The 12,630-nt window shown below is 39.7% G+C and overlaps 1 protein-coding gene across 14 annotated transcripts in view; it reads left to right on the top strand.

Annotated features, from left to right (window-relative positions):
- Nucleotides 1–12,630, top strand: part of ROR1 (receptor tyrosine kinase like orphan receptor 1) — a 486,769-nt gene that overhangs the window by 455,725 nt on the left and 18,414 nt on the right. For all 14 annotated transcript variants that reach the window (XM_049109518.1, XM_049109522.1, XM_049109519.1 and 11 more), the window contains one exon: nt 10,924–11,135. In XM_049109518.1, coding sequence (XP_048965475.1) covers nt 10,924–11,135 — 212 coding nt within the window. The remainder of the gene's footprint in view (nt 1–10,923; nt 11,136–12,630) is intronic.

The following is a 12,630-nucleotide window of genomic DNA, read 5'->3' as shown; positions in this document are numbered from 1 at the left end:
TATCCAAGACCAAATGGTTAATAAGCAATGAACTAAAGACTCAAACCTATAGCTGGTATGTGTATCTGCTGAGATAGATAGATAGATAGATAGATAGATAGATAGATAGATAGATAGATAGATGATAGATGATAGATAGATAGATAGATATTGAGAATAATGTTTCATCTTACAGCGAGCTAAAAGCTAGTGGGGCAGATTTGAAGTGAGTCTTTTTCCTTCTCCCTCCCAAATGAGATGGAGTCTCATGGGAATGTTCCTGCATTCTTTAGTTAAGTCAAAGTTAAGGAGATTTCAAAATCTCCATGTGGTTTCTCATTTTCCTACTGATAACTTTTGTTTTCATTTCAACCAAGTAAGGCTAAAAGAAGTATAGGACTAATTAAATGCAGAATGTGAGCATTTGTTGTACTTTCTAGAATAAAGGCATTTGAGAATGGTCTGCCACAGACCGTTTTTATCTGCAAACTCACTCTAAGACAGAAGATAAAATTAAACACAACCAAATATGTCTTCTATGAATTCTGGGAATTGGCTCTGCTAAGACTCTGTGCATGCACCCAGGTAGTGCTTGGAGGAAGTGAAAGGACCAAAGATACTTTGGGCAAGATCTGACCTCTCATCCTCCCTGTCTTTTCCTTCCTATCTATCCCAGGCATCTAACAATTAGAATGGTCAGTTATTTACTTAGTCATTCACTGAAACACAATGTATGTTGAGCTTCTATTATGCTTCAGATTTTGTGAATGGGGAGGTCACAGCATGCCCTCGTGTAGCTTACAATCTAGTAAAAGACTCAGATGGTAAAAATATGAATCACGTTCAGCACTGTTTTATAGTTCCCAACATTTCTGTGCGCTGTCATGCGCTTGGCATTTTAATGACTGCTGTCTGTTCTGTAATGCCAGCATCTGGCCTGTGACTTAAAATGTGTTGAATGAATGAATCCTCGTAATAACCACAGGATAAAGGTCTCCTCTCGACTCTACTGATGGAGAAGCAGAGGCAACATTTTTACTAGAGCCAACATTCAAACCCAGTCCGTGAGACTGTAGGTCAGTCTTCTGTCCACCGTGACACAACCACCTAAAGGACAAATTTGAGAGTATTCAGAGGAATGAACATTCCTTTGATCATTCTGAACTCTCTAGGTGTTTGGGATGCTGTTCATTTATTTTCTGATTTGCAGCTCCGCACACGCAGGAATGGAGCCCACAGCCACAAAGTCATCTATTCAGAGGGACCCTAGGTGCTCCACTCAGCCTCAGCCCCGAAGAGGACTAGCTCCCCCAGCAGCTCCATGCAGGGCTCACAGCATTTGCTGGTTTCCCGTTAAATCCAGCTCTCTCCTCCCTTCCCGGCAGCAGGTCCCCCATCCTCAGAGTTGGCCATCTTCCCTGAGAGCCTGCCTGCAAACCTTCGTTCACTACACCTTTACCTCTAGTCACTGTGGCCACCTTCCAACACAAATACTGTGGGTTGGGTGGAAACTACGTCGAAAAAGAAACATTTGCCTATGTTCTTTCCAACTGGCACCTAGGCACACCTCCCAGCTTCACAGTTCCACCGTAGCCCTATCATTGCTTTCCTACACAGCCTGGGGGCAGAACTATGGAAAATGCTTGTTTCTCCGGGAGCAGCTTTTTCATGATCTGGCCATTTTACTTTGGCTTTATTTTACCACGTGACTTCGGTTCTTTCTTTGTCCCTCATTTGTTCCTCTCTTGAATTGTATGGGGAAGCCGAATTTTGATTATATTAGGGCTTTCATATTCATACCTTGGCCCTTTATCTTACTCTAGATGAAGTCCAGAGGCCACGTTCCTTCCGCCAGCCAGGCTAGCATGTCCGAGAGGTCTCACTAAAAGTCTCTCCCTCTACCAAACAGCTAGAACTTCCAAGAGGGGGATGGTTTTGACTCCTCAGCCAGCTTCACCGAAGAGCACCCACTGATAAGAAAAGTCGTGGGCCATTTGGCTCCACTTGCAGTTTTCATACCTGGCCTATTACTTTTCTATTTCCTTTTAAGTCCTTGGCTTGCAACAGTCTGCCAAAGGGCACTGTGCCCAGTTCTGTGCCTGAAGAGCCCTGACTTGTCCCATAACCTTATAAACCCCCGCCCTGGGTTCTGCTTTGTCACAAACCATTTTCTACAACGTGGTGGTTTACAGTTCGGGGCAAGGCAGATGTTTTCCAGATTGCGAACACTGCAGTTTTTAACTCACTCTGTCAGCAGCCTTCTCCCATATTTCATAGAAGACCTGTTGTAAGGCAATTTGTCTTTCAGCCATTTCTTCAAACCAAAATTGAACATTACAGTGAATTGGATGGTGGGGAGGGGGAAATGGAGGGAGGAATAGAGCACTGCTTTGTATGGTTTGAAGTCTTCCGGAAGAGTTATTTTTATGCTACAGAGATTTTCAAGATGTACTTTATTCTCCAGTCTCTATACATTTTCGACAAAGTAAAGAACAATAGTTACCCAAAACTTATAACTAAGTCATGTTCCATAAACATTTTTAACCATAAAATAATTTTTTCTCAGAGATTTTTTTTTTATTGTTCTCAAAATATATTGAGTCATTTATCCAGTGTGTCAGCTGCTCTAGCAATAAGCTTTCGGAAGCTCTTAACTCTTTTGGCCTACCACCATGCCAATGGGAAGGGCTCCTTGTCGCTTTAACCCTTTGGTGACAGAATTCTGATATACCACCACAATGATCTCTGCCATTTGTTGTATCAGCCACGGTTCTGGTAGGAAACAAAAGGCACAAGCAAACATACTATGGAGAGTTTTATAAAGAGACTGTTTATGAAGACTTTGGCAGAATTAGGGGAAACCAATAAGGTGACGAACCCAGGGCCAACAGAAGTGGGAGGCATTACCATCCTAGGCTTGAAGAGCCAAGGGAATGATTAGTTACCTTACCCTATGGAGCCCAGCTGAGGCTAAAAAGAGATGTCCAAAGGCTGTGGCCTTTGGTAGGAGGAGGTAGCCAATCCTCTGCAACTCAGCAAGGAGGGAGCAGGAATAAACATGTCAGCCATACTCTTCTTGCCTTTGGCAATTCTTTTTGTCCCGCCAACGTCTCCCATTGGCTGAACCTAACCAGAAGCCAGAGAGCAAGGATGCCCAATGATACTGTCTATAGAAGTCAGCCTCAGCATAGAGCTGAGTAGAAAAGGACTGATACTGGATCTGAAGACACTCAGGGAAAATATTCATCACTAGCTTTAAATCAGTTGCTTCACAAGAAAGTCAAAAGAACAGTAGGTGCCTAAATAAGATATGTCAACTCAGTTTATAAAATTAAAGAACTTTAGGGGGAATCCTAGGAATCATCCAGCCTCTGTTTGAACATCACCAGAGACTGTCAGAGACAGGGACATCTCACCACCCTGAAGAAGTTATGGGATGGCCCCCACTGCTCAAAATCTGGATTTGTAAGTCTGAAACCAAAATTTATATGTGAAAGCTCCCTAATTTTTAAAAAATGTTGGCCATGAATTCAAATTAAAAAAAAAAATCAATAAGGAACAAGTCTATGTCCTAGATCTAGATCTAGTCTGTAACCTCTGGTAACATTTATCATCCACATTTGAAGGTACTTAGCACATCCTTCATTTGATTTTTAATTTGGTCGGAAGAGTATATAACTCTTCCAAACTTTCCTTACCCATTTTCCTCCTCCTCTAAATGTTTCTTGCTTTTTTAAAGCCTTTCTTAAAAATGCTGCCTTAGAAAACACTTTTTTGGTGTTTTTAAACTAGTGACGATAGAAGACCACGATATTTTTGATCATCACTCTGTATTGTCAATAAAAGGGTTTTTTGTTTTGTTTTGTTTTGTTTTGTTTTGTTTTTGCTTAAAGTACCATATGTAAAATTTTTTTGAGTATTTCATCATGCTATTGCTGAGTCTAGCTGAGCCTTCAAGTCTTCATTAAAACTTATCAGTCTTCTATTTTCCTCTTTTTTTTTTCTTGGTTTTGTTACATAAAATGTTATTTAGTAGATTTGCTTAATGAGCTTCTTTAAGCAAGAACCTAATGGCAAGCTATGTCTATTTGTAAAATTTCAACTGTTGGTTTGGGTCATTATTTTAGTCTATTTTGAGTAAACCTCTAAAATTTTATTTCTTTAGTCAGGTTTCTTTCCTAGATTTGGGTCATTTTCAAGTTAGATGAATATGGCATCATCATGTAGTTGATGATAATGTCAAACAGTCAGGTTCACTCATGCTTAGTTCTCTACAATTTGAGGTTGATTTGCTGATTAACACTGTTAGGGTATAGGCACATGGTAAATTACAAATCTATCTAATGATATTAATATCTAACCCTCCATCTTTGGTCCATAAGGATATCATTGGTCACTTGATCAAATGTCTTGCTAAAAGTTTAAGTGTGCTTGGTCTACCACTCTAAAATAATGCTATCAAAATGAAAGAGATTTAATTTTAGAAAACCTTTTGAATTTTGGCATGTAAAGATTATTAGCCCAATTAAAAAGTGGATGAAGGACTTAGATATTTCTCCAAAGAAGATATATAAGTGACCAATAGTAAGAAGAACGGAATCTCAAAGAGATATTTGTACACCCATGTACATTGCAGCATTATTCACAATAGCTGAGAGGTGGAAGCAAGCCCATCAATGGATGAATCCAGAAAGAAAATGTGATATATACATACAATGGAATATTATTCAGCCTTAAAAAAGAAGGAAGTCTGACACATGCAACAACATGGATAAACCTTGAGGACATTTTACTGAGTGAAATAAACCAGTCATAAAAAGACAAATATTGTATGATTCTGCTTATATGAGGTCTCTAAAATAGTCAAATTCGTAGAAACAGAGTGTAGACCAGGTGTTGTCAGGGGCTAGAGGGAAAGGGAAATGGGGAGTTATCATTCAATAAGTACAGAGTTTTAGTTCTGCAAGATGAAAAAGCTTTGGAGATCTGTTGTACAACAGTGTGCATATGCTTAGCACTACTGAACTGTACACTTAAAAATGTTAAGATGGTAAGTTTTGTTAATTTTTTTCCATAACTAAATTTTTTTTCAGTAAAAGAACAAAGATTAGCCCAACTCTCTCCTTTTGTAGAAGAGAAAACCGAGATCCTAAGAATTAATAGAAACTTATAGTGACCTCGTTTGGATTCTAGTTACTAAGATTTTTCTCAAGTGCTCACACAATAAGTTACTGTCCCTAACTTATGTGTCTAAAACATTTGCTGAAGAGAAACATTTTAATCACTATATATGTCCAATCAGAGTCTTCTTAAGAATTAATTTGAGAATAGGGACGCCTAGGTGGCTCAGGGGTTGGGTGCCTGCCTTTGGCCCAGGGCGTTGATCCTAGAGACCTGGGATCAAGTCCCGCGTCGGGCTCCCTGCAGGGAGCCTGCTTCTCCCTCTCCTCTGTCTTTGCCTCTCTCTCTCTGTGTCTCTCATGAATAAATAAATGAAATCTTTAAAAAAAAAAAAAGAATTAATTTGAGAATACATAAGGCAATAGATCATCTACTTAGTATTTCCATCATTAAATTGAGAGACCGAATGGTGGACCCAGCATACCAACTGAAGGCCTAGTTAACAGATTTTCTCCTTTGGCTTCCAGGCATATGCTTAAACATTGCTGGTGCAAGTTCCTATCTGCCACAGACTGTTATTTTATAGTTTTCAAATAATAGATGGTAGCAATTCCTATTTGTTTTCTACAGTTTTTATTTCTTTTCAGAAAAGATTATAATTTAACTTGTTTATTTGGGGAGGATTCTAAGGTTCTGTAAGATTTCTTCCCCCACCTTTGCCATTTTTAAGATCTAAGGACTTTTTTGTTTTAACTCAAATATCCCAGATGATGTTTCACTTTATGAAAGTACCTCTTGAATAGGAAATCATGTTTACCTTGTTTTAAGCCCCAGGATAAGAAAGGAGTATTTTCTCCATTATATTTAATTACTAATCAAAGTATTGAATATCTTTGTAAAAATAAAATAGGAATGTTAGATGTGAACTGTGATACCAAATTGTTGATTTTTAAAAGGAAATTAATCATGTGATCCAGACTAAATAGTTGGTTTCAAAAATCCCAAGTATTTAATTTGATGTAACTAATACGTGCATTTAACTTTTAAATGGTTATTTTGAAGTATTAAAAATCTTCACCATTCTAATTTCCAGCCAAGTTTTTTTAAAAAAGATTTTATTTATTTATTCATGAGAGACACAGAGAAAGAGACATTGAGAGAGAGAGAGAGAGAGAAGCAGAGACACAGGCAGAGGGAGAAGCAGACAGGGAGCCCAATGTGAGACTCGATCCTGGGTCTCCAGGATTAGAACCTGGGCTGAAGGCGGCGCTGAACCGCTGAGCCACCAGGGCTGCCCTCCAACCAATTTTCTTCGTAATGCACTGAGGGTGTCCAGTATCCTTTAAAGTGAATAGTAAGAATGTGTCCATTGTTCTAAAATGATTCTGTTTAATAGCGTGATCTCTACTAAATATTGGCCCTCATTAAAGGGAGCCTTGGAATCTTAAGGAGAATAATGAAGGACAATTCCATATATTTTAATTTTTATTAGTAATATAATTTTAAAAGCATAGAAGCATTGAAGGCAAACAGGCTTGCATTCCAACCCAGACTCTATCACTTTCCGGCTTTGTCAAATTATTTGTTCTTTCTTAGCTTTAGTCTACGTGTAAAATTGAGATGAAGGCAGCCCCAGTGGCCCAGCAATTTAGCGCCGCCTTCAGCCCAGGGCCTGATCCTGGAGTCCTGGGATTGAGTCCCACGTCAGGGTCCCTGCATGGAGCCTGCTTCTCCGTCTGCCTGTATCTCTGCCTCTCTCTCTCGCTCTCTCTCTCTCTCTCTCTCTCTGTGTGTGTGTGTGTGTATCCCTCATGAGTAAATAAATAAAATCTTTAAAAAATAAAAATAAAAATAAAATGGAGATGACACCAAGTACCCGGTTAAAGTGATGAATAAAAATGCTAGGCTGGGGATCCCTGGGTGGCGCAGCGGTTTGGCGCCTGCCTTTGGCCCAGGGCGCGATCCTGGAGATCCGGGATCGAATCCCACGTCGGGCTCCCGGTGCATGGAGCCTGCTTGTCCCTCTGCCTGTGTCTCTGCCTCTCTCTCTCTCTCTCTCTCTATCATAAATAAATAAATTAAAAAAAAAAATGCTAGGCTGTTCCTGAGAGCTGAGCCCACGGTGGGGGCTGGGCTCTGCCGCTGACCTCTGCCCCCCCCCCCGACCCTTTATGTCAGACTGTAAGTCACTATTTTTGTGAAAAGCTATGCGACCCCCACAGCAAAGGCCACTCCTGTCCTCTCCTGCCCCTGTGTGGCATTCAAACCCTTGCACTTCGCACACTGCACCCAGAGCACAGGGGATTTTTTAGCACGCGTCCCACCCAGCTCTGTTTAGGCTTGTAAACCAGACTTCAGGCTCACATGTGTTTTACTTTGTTCAGGCTGCGGCTTCCTCTGTTGTGTTGGATCGCCCTAATAAAGACTTCAGAACTGAAAAAAAAAAAAAATGCTAGGCTGTTAAAAGAAGTTGACCAATGTTAATTTTCTAATTTTCCATGAGTAAGGTTAGTTGTTCTGTGGAATGTTTTCATATAAAGTTTTTTGAGCCAGACTGACTCTCTTCCGGCCTGATGTGGAGAGAGGTGTGTGGGGGGGAGTAAATGTGCTATCACAGGTTGACAATCGGTCGAAATTTGTTTTCTGTCATTTCCAACATGGCCATGTATTGTTCTGCTTGATTATTTCACTTGGCAAGAAGACACTGTGGGCTCGTTTGCATATCCTCGGTGTAATCAGAGGGAGCCAAGTTTGCCTATGTTTAAAGGATTCAGCTTCTTGAAGTTTGTGCTCCTTGCAGACCCACTGGGGGATTTGTCCCAGACCTCCCATTTACAATCACAGGCGTTCTGTGAATAATCTGATACAGAATGAGAACAGAATAGATTCCTTTGTTTGCCAGACAGGTGAGAGCCCTACTTTCCCTCATTGCTAGAAACCTGGGCCAGAAAAATCACTAGCGTTACATGAGTACTAAATTAATCTCATTCCTTTGTAATCATTACTCTCATAATGATTTCACTGAAAATCCAAGAATAACAAGAGGGATCCCCCCCCCCCCAGCACACACTAGGGTACTGAGAAATTTGAAAGTGTTTTTATATGTTCATAATTATAGCATCCAACACGTATATGGCAATTTTCGATTTTCTGATGTTTTGTCATGAGCATTATCTCTCATGTGAGCCAAATAAGATTGGTAGAGCAATTATTCCCTTTAAGTAAATAAATGAGGGGATGAGGTAAAAGAGGTTGTTTCCTGCTTCAGGTTATTTAGAATTCCTTGCCCAAAGTTTTTATTTCTGAATCCTTTTCCACTCTAAGGGTAAGAGTTAAACAGTGAGTGATTGGGTTGTAATAGGTACTGGAGTAGATACTTCCTATGTTACTTCATTTACTGTTTACAACAACCCTATGAAATAGGTATTACTCTTCTTATCTATAGGTGGGTTTGCTCAGAGAGGCTAAGTGCCTACTGAAGGTTGCACAGATGAGGACAAAGGCAGTCTTCAGAGGTTTCTGACTCTAAGTCACACAGTTCCTTTATTCTGCTACATCATCTCTAAAGTGTCTACACAGATAGGCAGGCAGACAGATCTTAGATATAGATAGATAGATGATCCACTCTGGATCTATTATATTCCTATTATAAAAGCTCTATCTGCTAGGCCCTGTGGGAAACATTTTTCCATGTGATTTCTTTCTCTCTGTCCATCCACCCAAGACATACAGACACAATCCTTACAAAAGGACCTGAGAACAGTTCCCAAGATGAGAATGACTAGAATGGCCTCCAAAGATGCCTGGATTATGTGTTAACCTGCCACTGGATAAAGTGGGGAGTGCAAAAACAGCACATCTGGCAAAGCTTCTGTGTCATTTCCCACCTTTCATCCTTCCTACCTTTGTGCAACAAGAGAAGTCCTAGCATGATAAAATGGGTGCCAAACAACAGCCATTCTCAAATTACTGGCCATGCAGTGGAGTATCTAGGGCAGGAGATAGGAAACAAGACCGAGAGGGGAGGAGTCCCAGCTTTTGAATTACTAGCTGCATATCCTTGGGCAAGGTACTTAACCACTCTGTCCCCCTAGCTTTCTCACCTGTAAAAATGGGCATAAGGGTGGCCCCTGCCTCATGGGGTTCGTTGTGAGGATAAAATCAATGAGTTAAGGAAAAGTACTTCCAACAGTACCTGGCCCATAATAATAATAATAGCTACATGATTTTGTTCTAGAAAACACTCCATAAATATTAAAACTGTTATTTTTATTATACCCAATAAGCAGATTTTACTCCTCTTCAAACCTCTCTGAGAGTTAACCTACAGCAGTTCCAACACCTAGGTTTTGTGTCCCTTCTTAACTTCATGTGTTGAGTCTGTATCTGTAGGGAGAAGGCAGTGTGATTTAGTTACTGCTATATCTCACTGAACAATAGGTTCCCCCAAGCAGGTGTGTCCAAGCACCAACTATGTTTAGTATATTCTTGTTTATCTGTAATAAGGAAGCTTACTATTTAAAGGGACTTTCTGGGTCTCTTAACCACTCTAGTCATACTTCCCTTGTAGCACTTCCAACAACATATTGTAATTATCTTTTCTCTGTTTTCTTTCCCCAACCATGAACTCCTTAAGGGCAAAGGACATACCTATTTAATTTTATATTCCCAGCACCAAGAATGGTGCTTGGCAATAGTAGTTTTTGTTTACTGAACAAGTGGGAGGATGAGTGAATGGATGCGTGGTTAATTCTAAGTTAAGTAAATAATCATCTCCAAATTTTGGGTGGATCTGAATTTTCACACTTTGGATTTTCTTAAGGCAAGATGGTTGATGAGGTTATAGGTGATCAGGGCACGTATTATGTAACCTTTCTGATTACTGCCGATAATTCTTGTGTTTGTTTTGTCAGTCAAATAATTTATTATCACATGCCCAAAGTATTTAAAGGTCAGACTCAAATCAGTTTTTAGAAAGTATGCCTCATGTCCTCCTATTCATATTATATTCTTTTCCAAGCAATGGTACAGTAGATATATAAGATTTCAAAAATATACTTCAGAGTGTTAGCACTCATTGTTACTGTGTTCATATGAAATCAATTAAGAAGAATTCTGGGGTTTCAAAAAGTGTCAAGTTATTCAGTGATGCTGTGCTGGAGGGAATTGTAGACACTATCCAAAATAGATACTTCACTTTTGCAGACAAGAAGAAGTGAGGCCCCGAGAGGTGAATGATTTGTTCAAGGTCACACAACTCATCAGAGACTGGGTCAGGTCCCCATATTGTCAGGCCAGTGGCTTTGTGGACCCTGGGACCAGGATTCTTGAGTGACATTGATTCTGGAAGATGTGGGACTGGCCCTGTAAGTCCAAACCAGCAAGACAAGGGCATGAGTTCTGGAACACCATGCTGTGGTGGTCGATCCAGGCTAGCAGCCAATGAAAGAAGAGCCCTGTGGTCCACGTGAATGCTCTTGGGTATCTATGGTCCATTCACATGACTTTTTTAACGTTTAAGGTGTCAGAGAAATGCAGGTCTGCTGCTAAAGAGAGGCAGCATCAGACGGGGACCCACACACATGCAAAGGCTTCATAGTGTCCCTCTGCAATTTTTAAACATTTGAACTTTAAACTTTTAAACTTCAATAAATTATGTTGAAGGTTTGATAGAAACAAATTGTAATAAGCAATGCTTCCTTTTTTTCTCCAGTGAATTTGTGTGTATAGGAGAATAGGAGGTCATTTTAAACTATGCAGTGTAATATTATACATGTTATTTGAACTAGTATGACTTTTGCCCTCTTTTATTTCTATACCCAGATTCAAAGGATTCCAAGGAGAAGAATAAAATGGAAATCTTGTACATACTCGTGCCAAGTGTTGCTATTCCTCTGGCCATTGCTTTGCTCTTCTTCTTCATTTGTGTATGCCGCAATAACCAGAAGTCTTCATCACCACCTGTCCAGAGGCAGCCGAAACATGTCAGAGGTCAAAATGTGGAGATGTCAATGCTGAATGCATATAAACCCAAGGTAAAATTAGCAGTACAGAGCTGCAGAGATTCTGTAGGCTTCAGGTTAAAGCAGAACGTATCATCCTCCCCAACTTAGAAATCAAATGATCTAGAATCAGAGTTTACAAGCTCTAGCATTCACGTCTGCCTTGACTGTGTATCTCTAACTTTATCCAAGGCAGCTGGAACATTCTTTCATCAGTGTGTCCATACCAGTGTTGTTGGACCAGCCACATCACTGCCTCACCATCGAGTCTGGGCTAGAAAGAATCCTTAAGACATCATCTCTCCTAAGGACTCAGAGTGTGAGCTATTTTTCAAAATTTCAAAAGAAGGAAATACCACGTTCTTCTAATCACACTGAAAGAGATGAACAGAGGAAAAAAAAAAACACGGTTTACCAACTTCACTGTCAAAAAATCCTTTTTATTGCACAACAGCACGCATAGATTATACCCTTAAGAATGGTAAGTTTTATGTGATGTGTTTTTTGCCACAACAACATAACCTAAATCCTAACCTAGGAACTAAGTTAGGTTAAATGTCCAACCTCAATCCATTTCTCTTTGGTTTAAGCATAAAGAAAAGTATTGTCCTTCCTGTGATCTTCGAATGCTGGTTTATGATAGCCTACCTTAGCCTTCTCATCTCTCTACTAAATCAAGCCACTTCCTTTTAGTTTTCCCTCCTCATCTTTCAACATATGGGTTGCTCTGGGTCTTGGCAAGGAACCCAGGGTCACCGGCCCTTACCTTAAACAGAACACACACTCCGCTTCTTGAAGCTGAAATACAATAGAGGCTTTCTCTCCAGAAAGCCAGAACCTCAATCCCAGGCCTCTTGGCAAAGAGAGTTCATTTAAATAATTTAGAAGACATCCAAAAAGCCTGTCTCTTCTTATTCCAACTCCATAGGACATTCATTCACTCATTCTGCAAATATTTATCTTCTCTGTGGGTGAATGACCATATTATTCGTTTGACCTTCAATAAAGAGAAGATGTCTCTCTTTAATAAAATTTTAGGGAAAATTGTCTTCACACTCAAATTAACTAATTATTTTAACTAATAAGTAGAGTTGCATGTTGGGACTGACTCCTAGCCCTCATTTGATTTTAGTCTGCTTTGCAGTTGGATTTTTTTTTTAAAGTCTTAAAATATTTTTCTGTTGTAGTCATATCTGTTAGTAAGTTTTTGGATTTCTTTCTTTTTTTTTTTGGTTATTGGATTTCTTAAATGTTGAAAATTCACTTGTAAGTATTCTATCCCAAGTGAAACCACTGTTTTCTTAAGTGTGAATTTTTACCATTAAAAAACCCCCACAGACCCTGAAGACCACTGTGTTCACTAAGTGGCTTGGGAGACAGGTAAAGGTGGAGGTTTAATTGGTTTTGACATTTTAGCTGCCAGCTAGCCAGCTTACGTACATTATGGCATGTTATATAGTATTACATTCAATCCTTACAAGGTAGTAGAAGAAAACAGAGGCATTAATATTGCACATTCTTGAAGTAA

The sequence above is a fragment of the Canis lupus genome, chromosome 5, assembly GCF_003254725.2.
Source record: "Canis lupus dingo isolate Sandy chromosome 5, ASM325472v2, whole genome shotgun sequence".
Lineage (NCBI taxonomy): Eukaryota > Metazoa > Chordata > Mammalia > Carnivora > Canidae > Canis > Canis lupus.
This window is presented reverse-complemented; position numbering and strand designations above follow the sequence as displayed.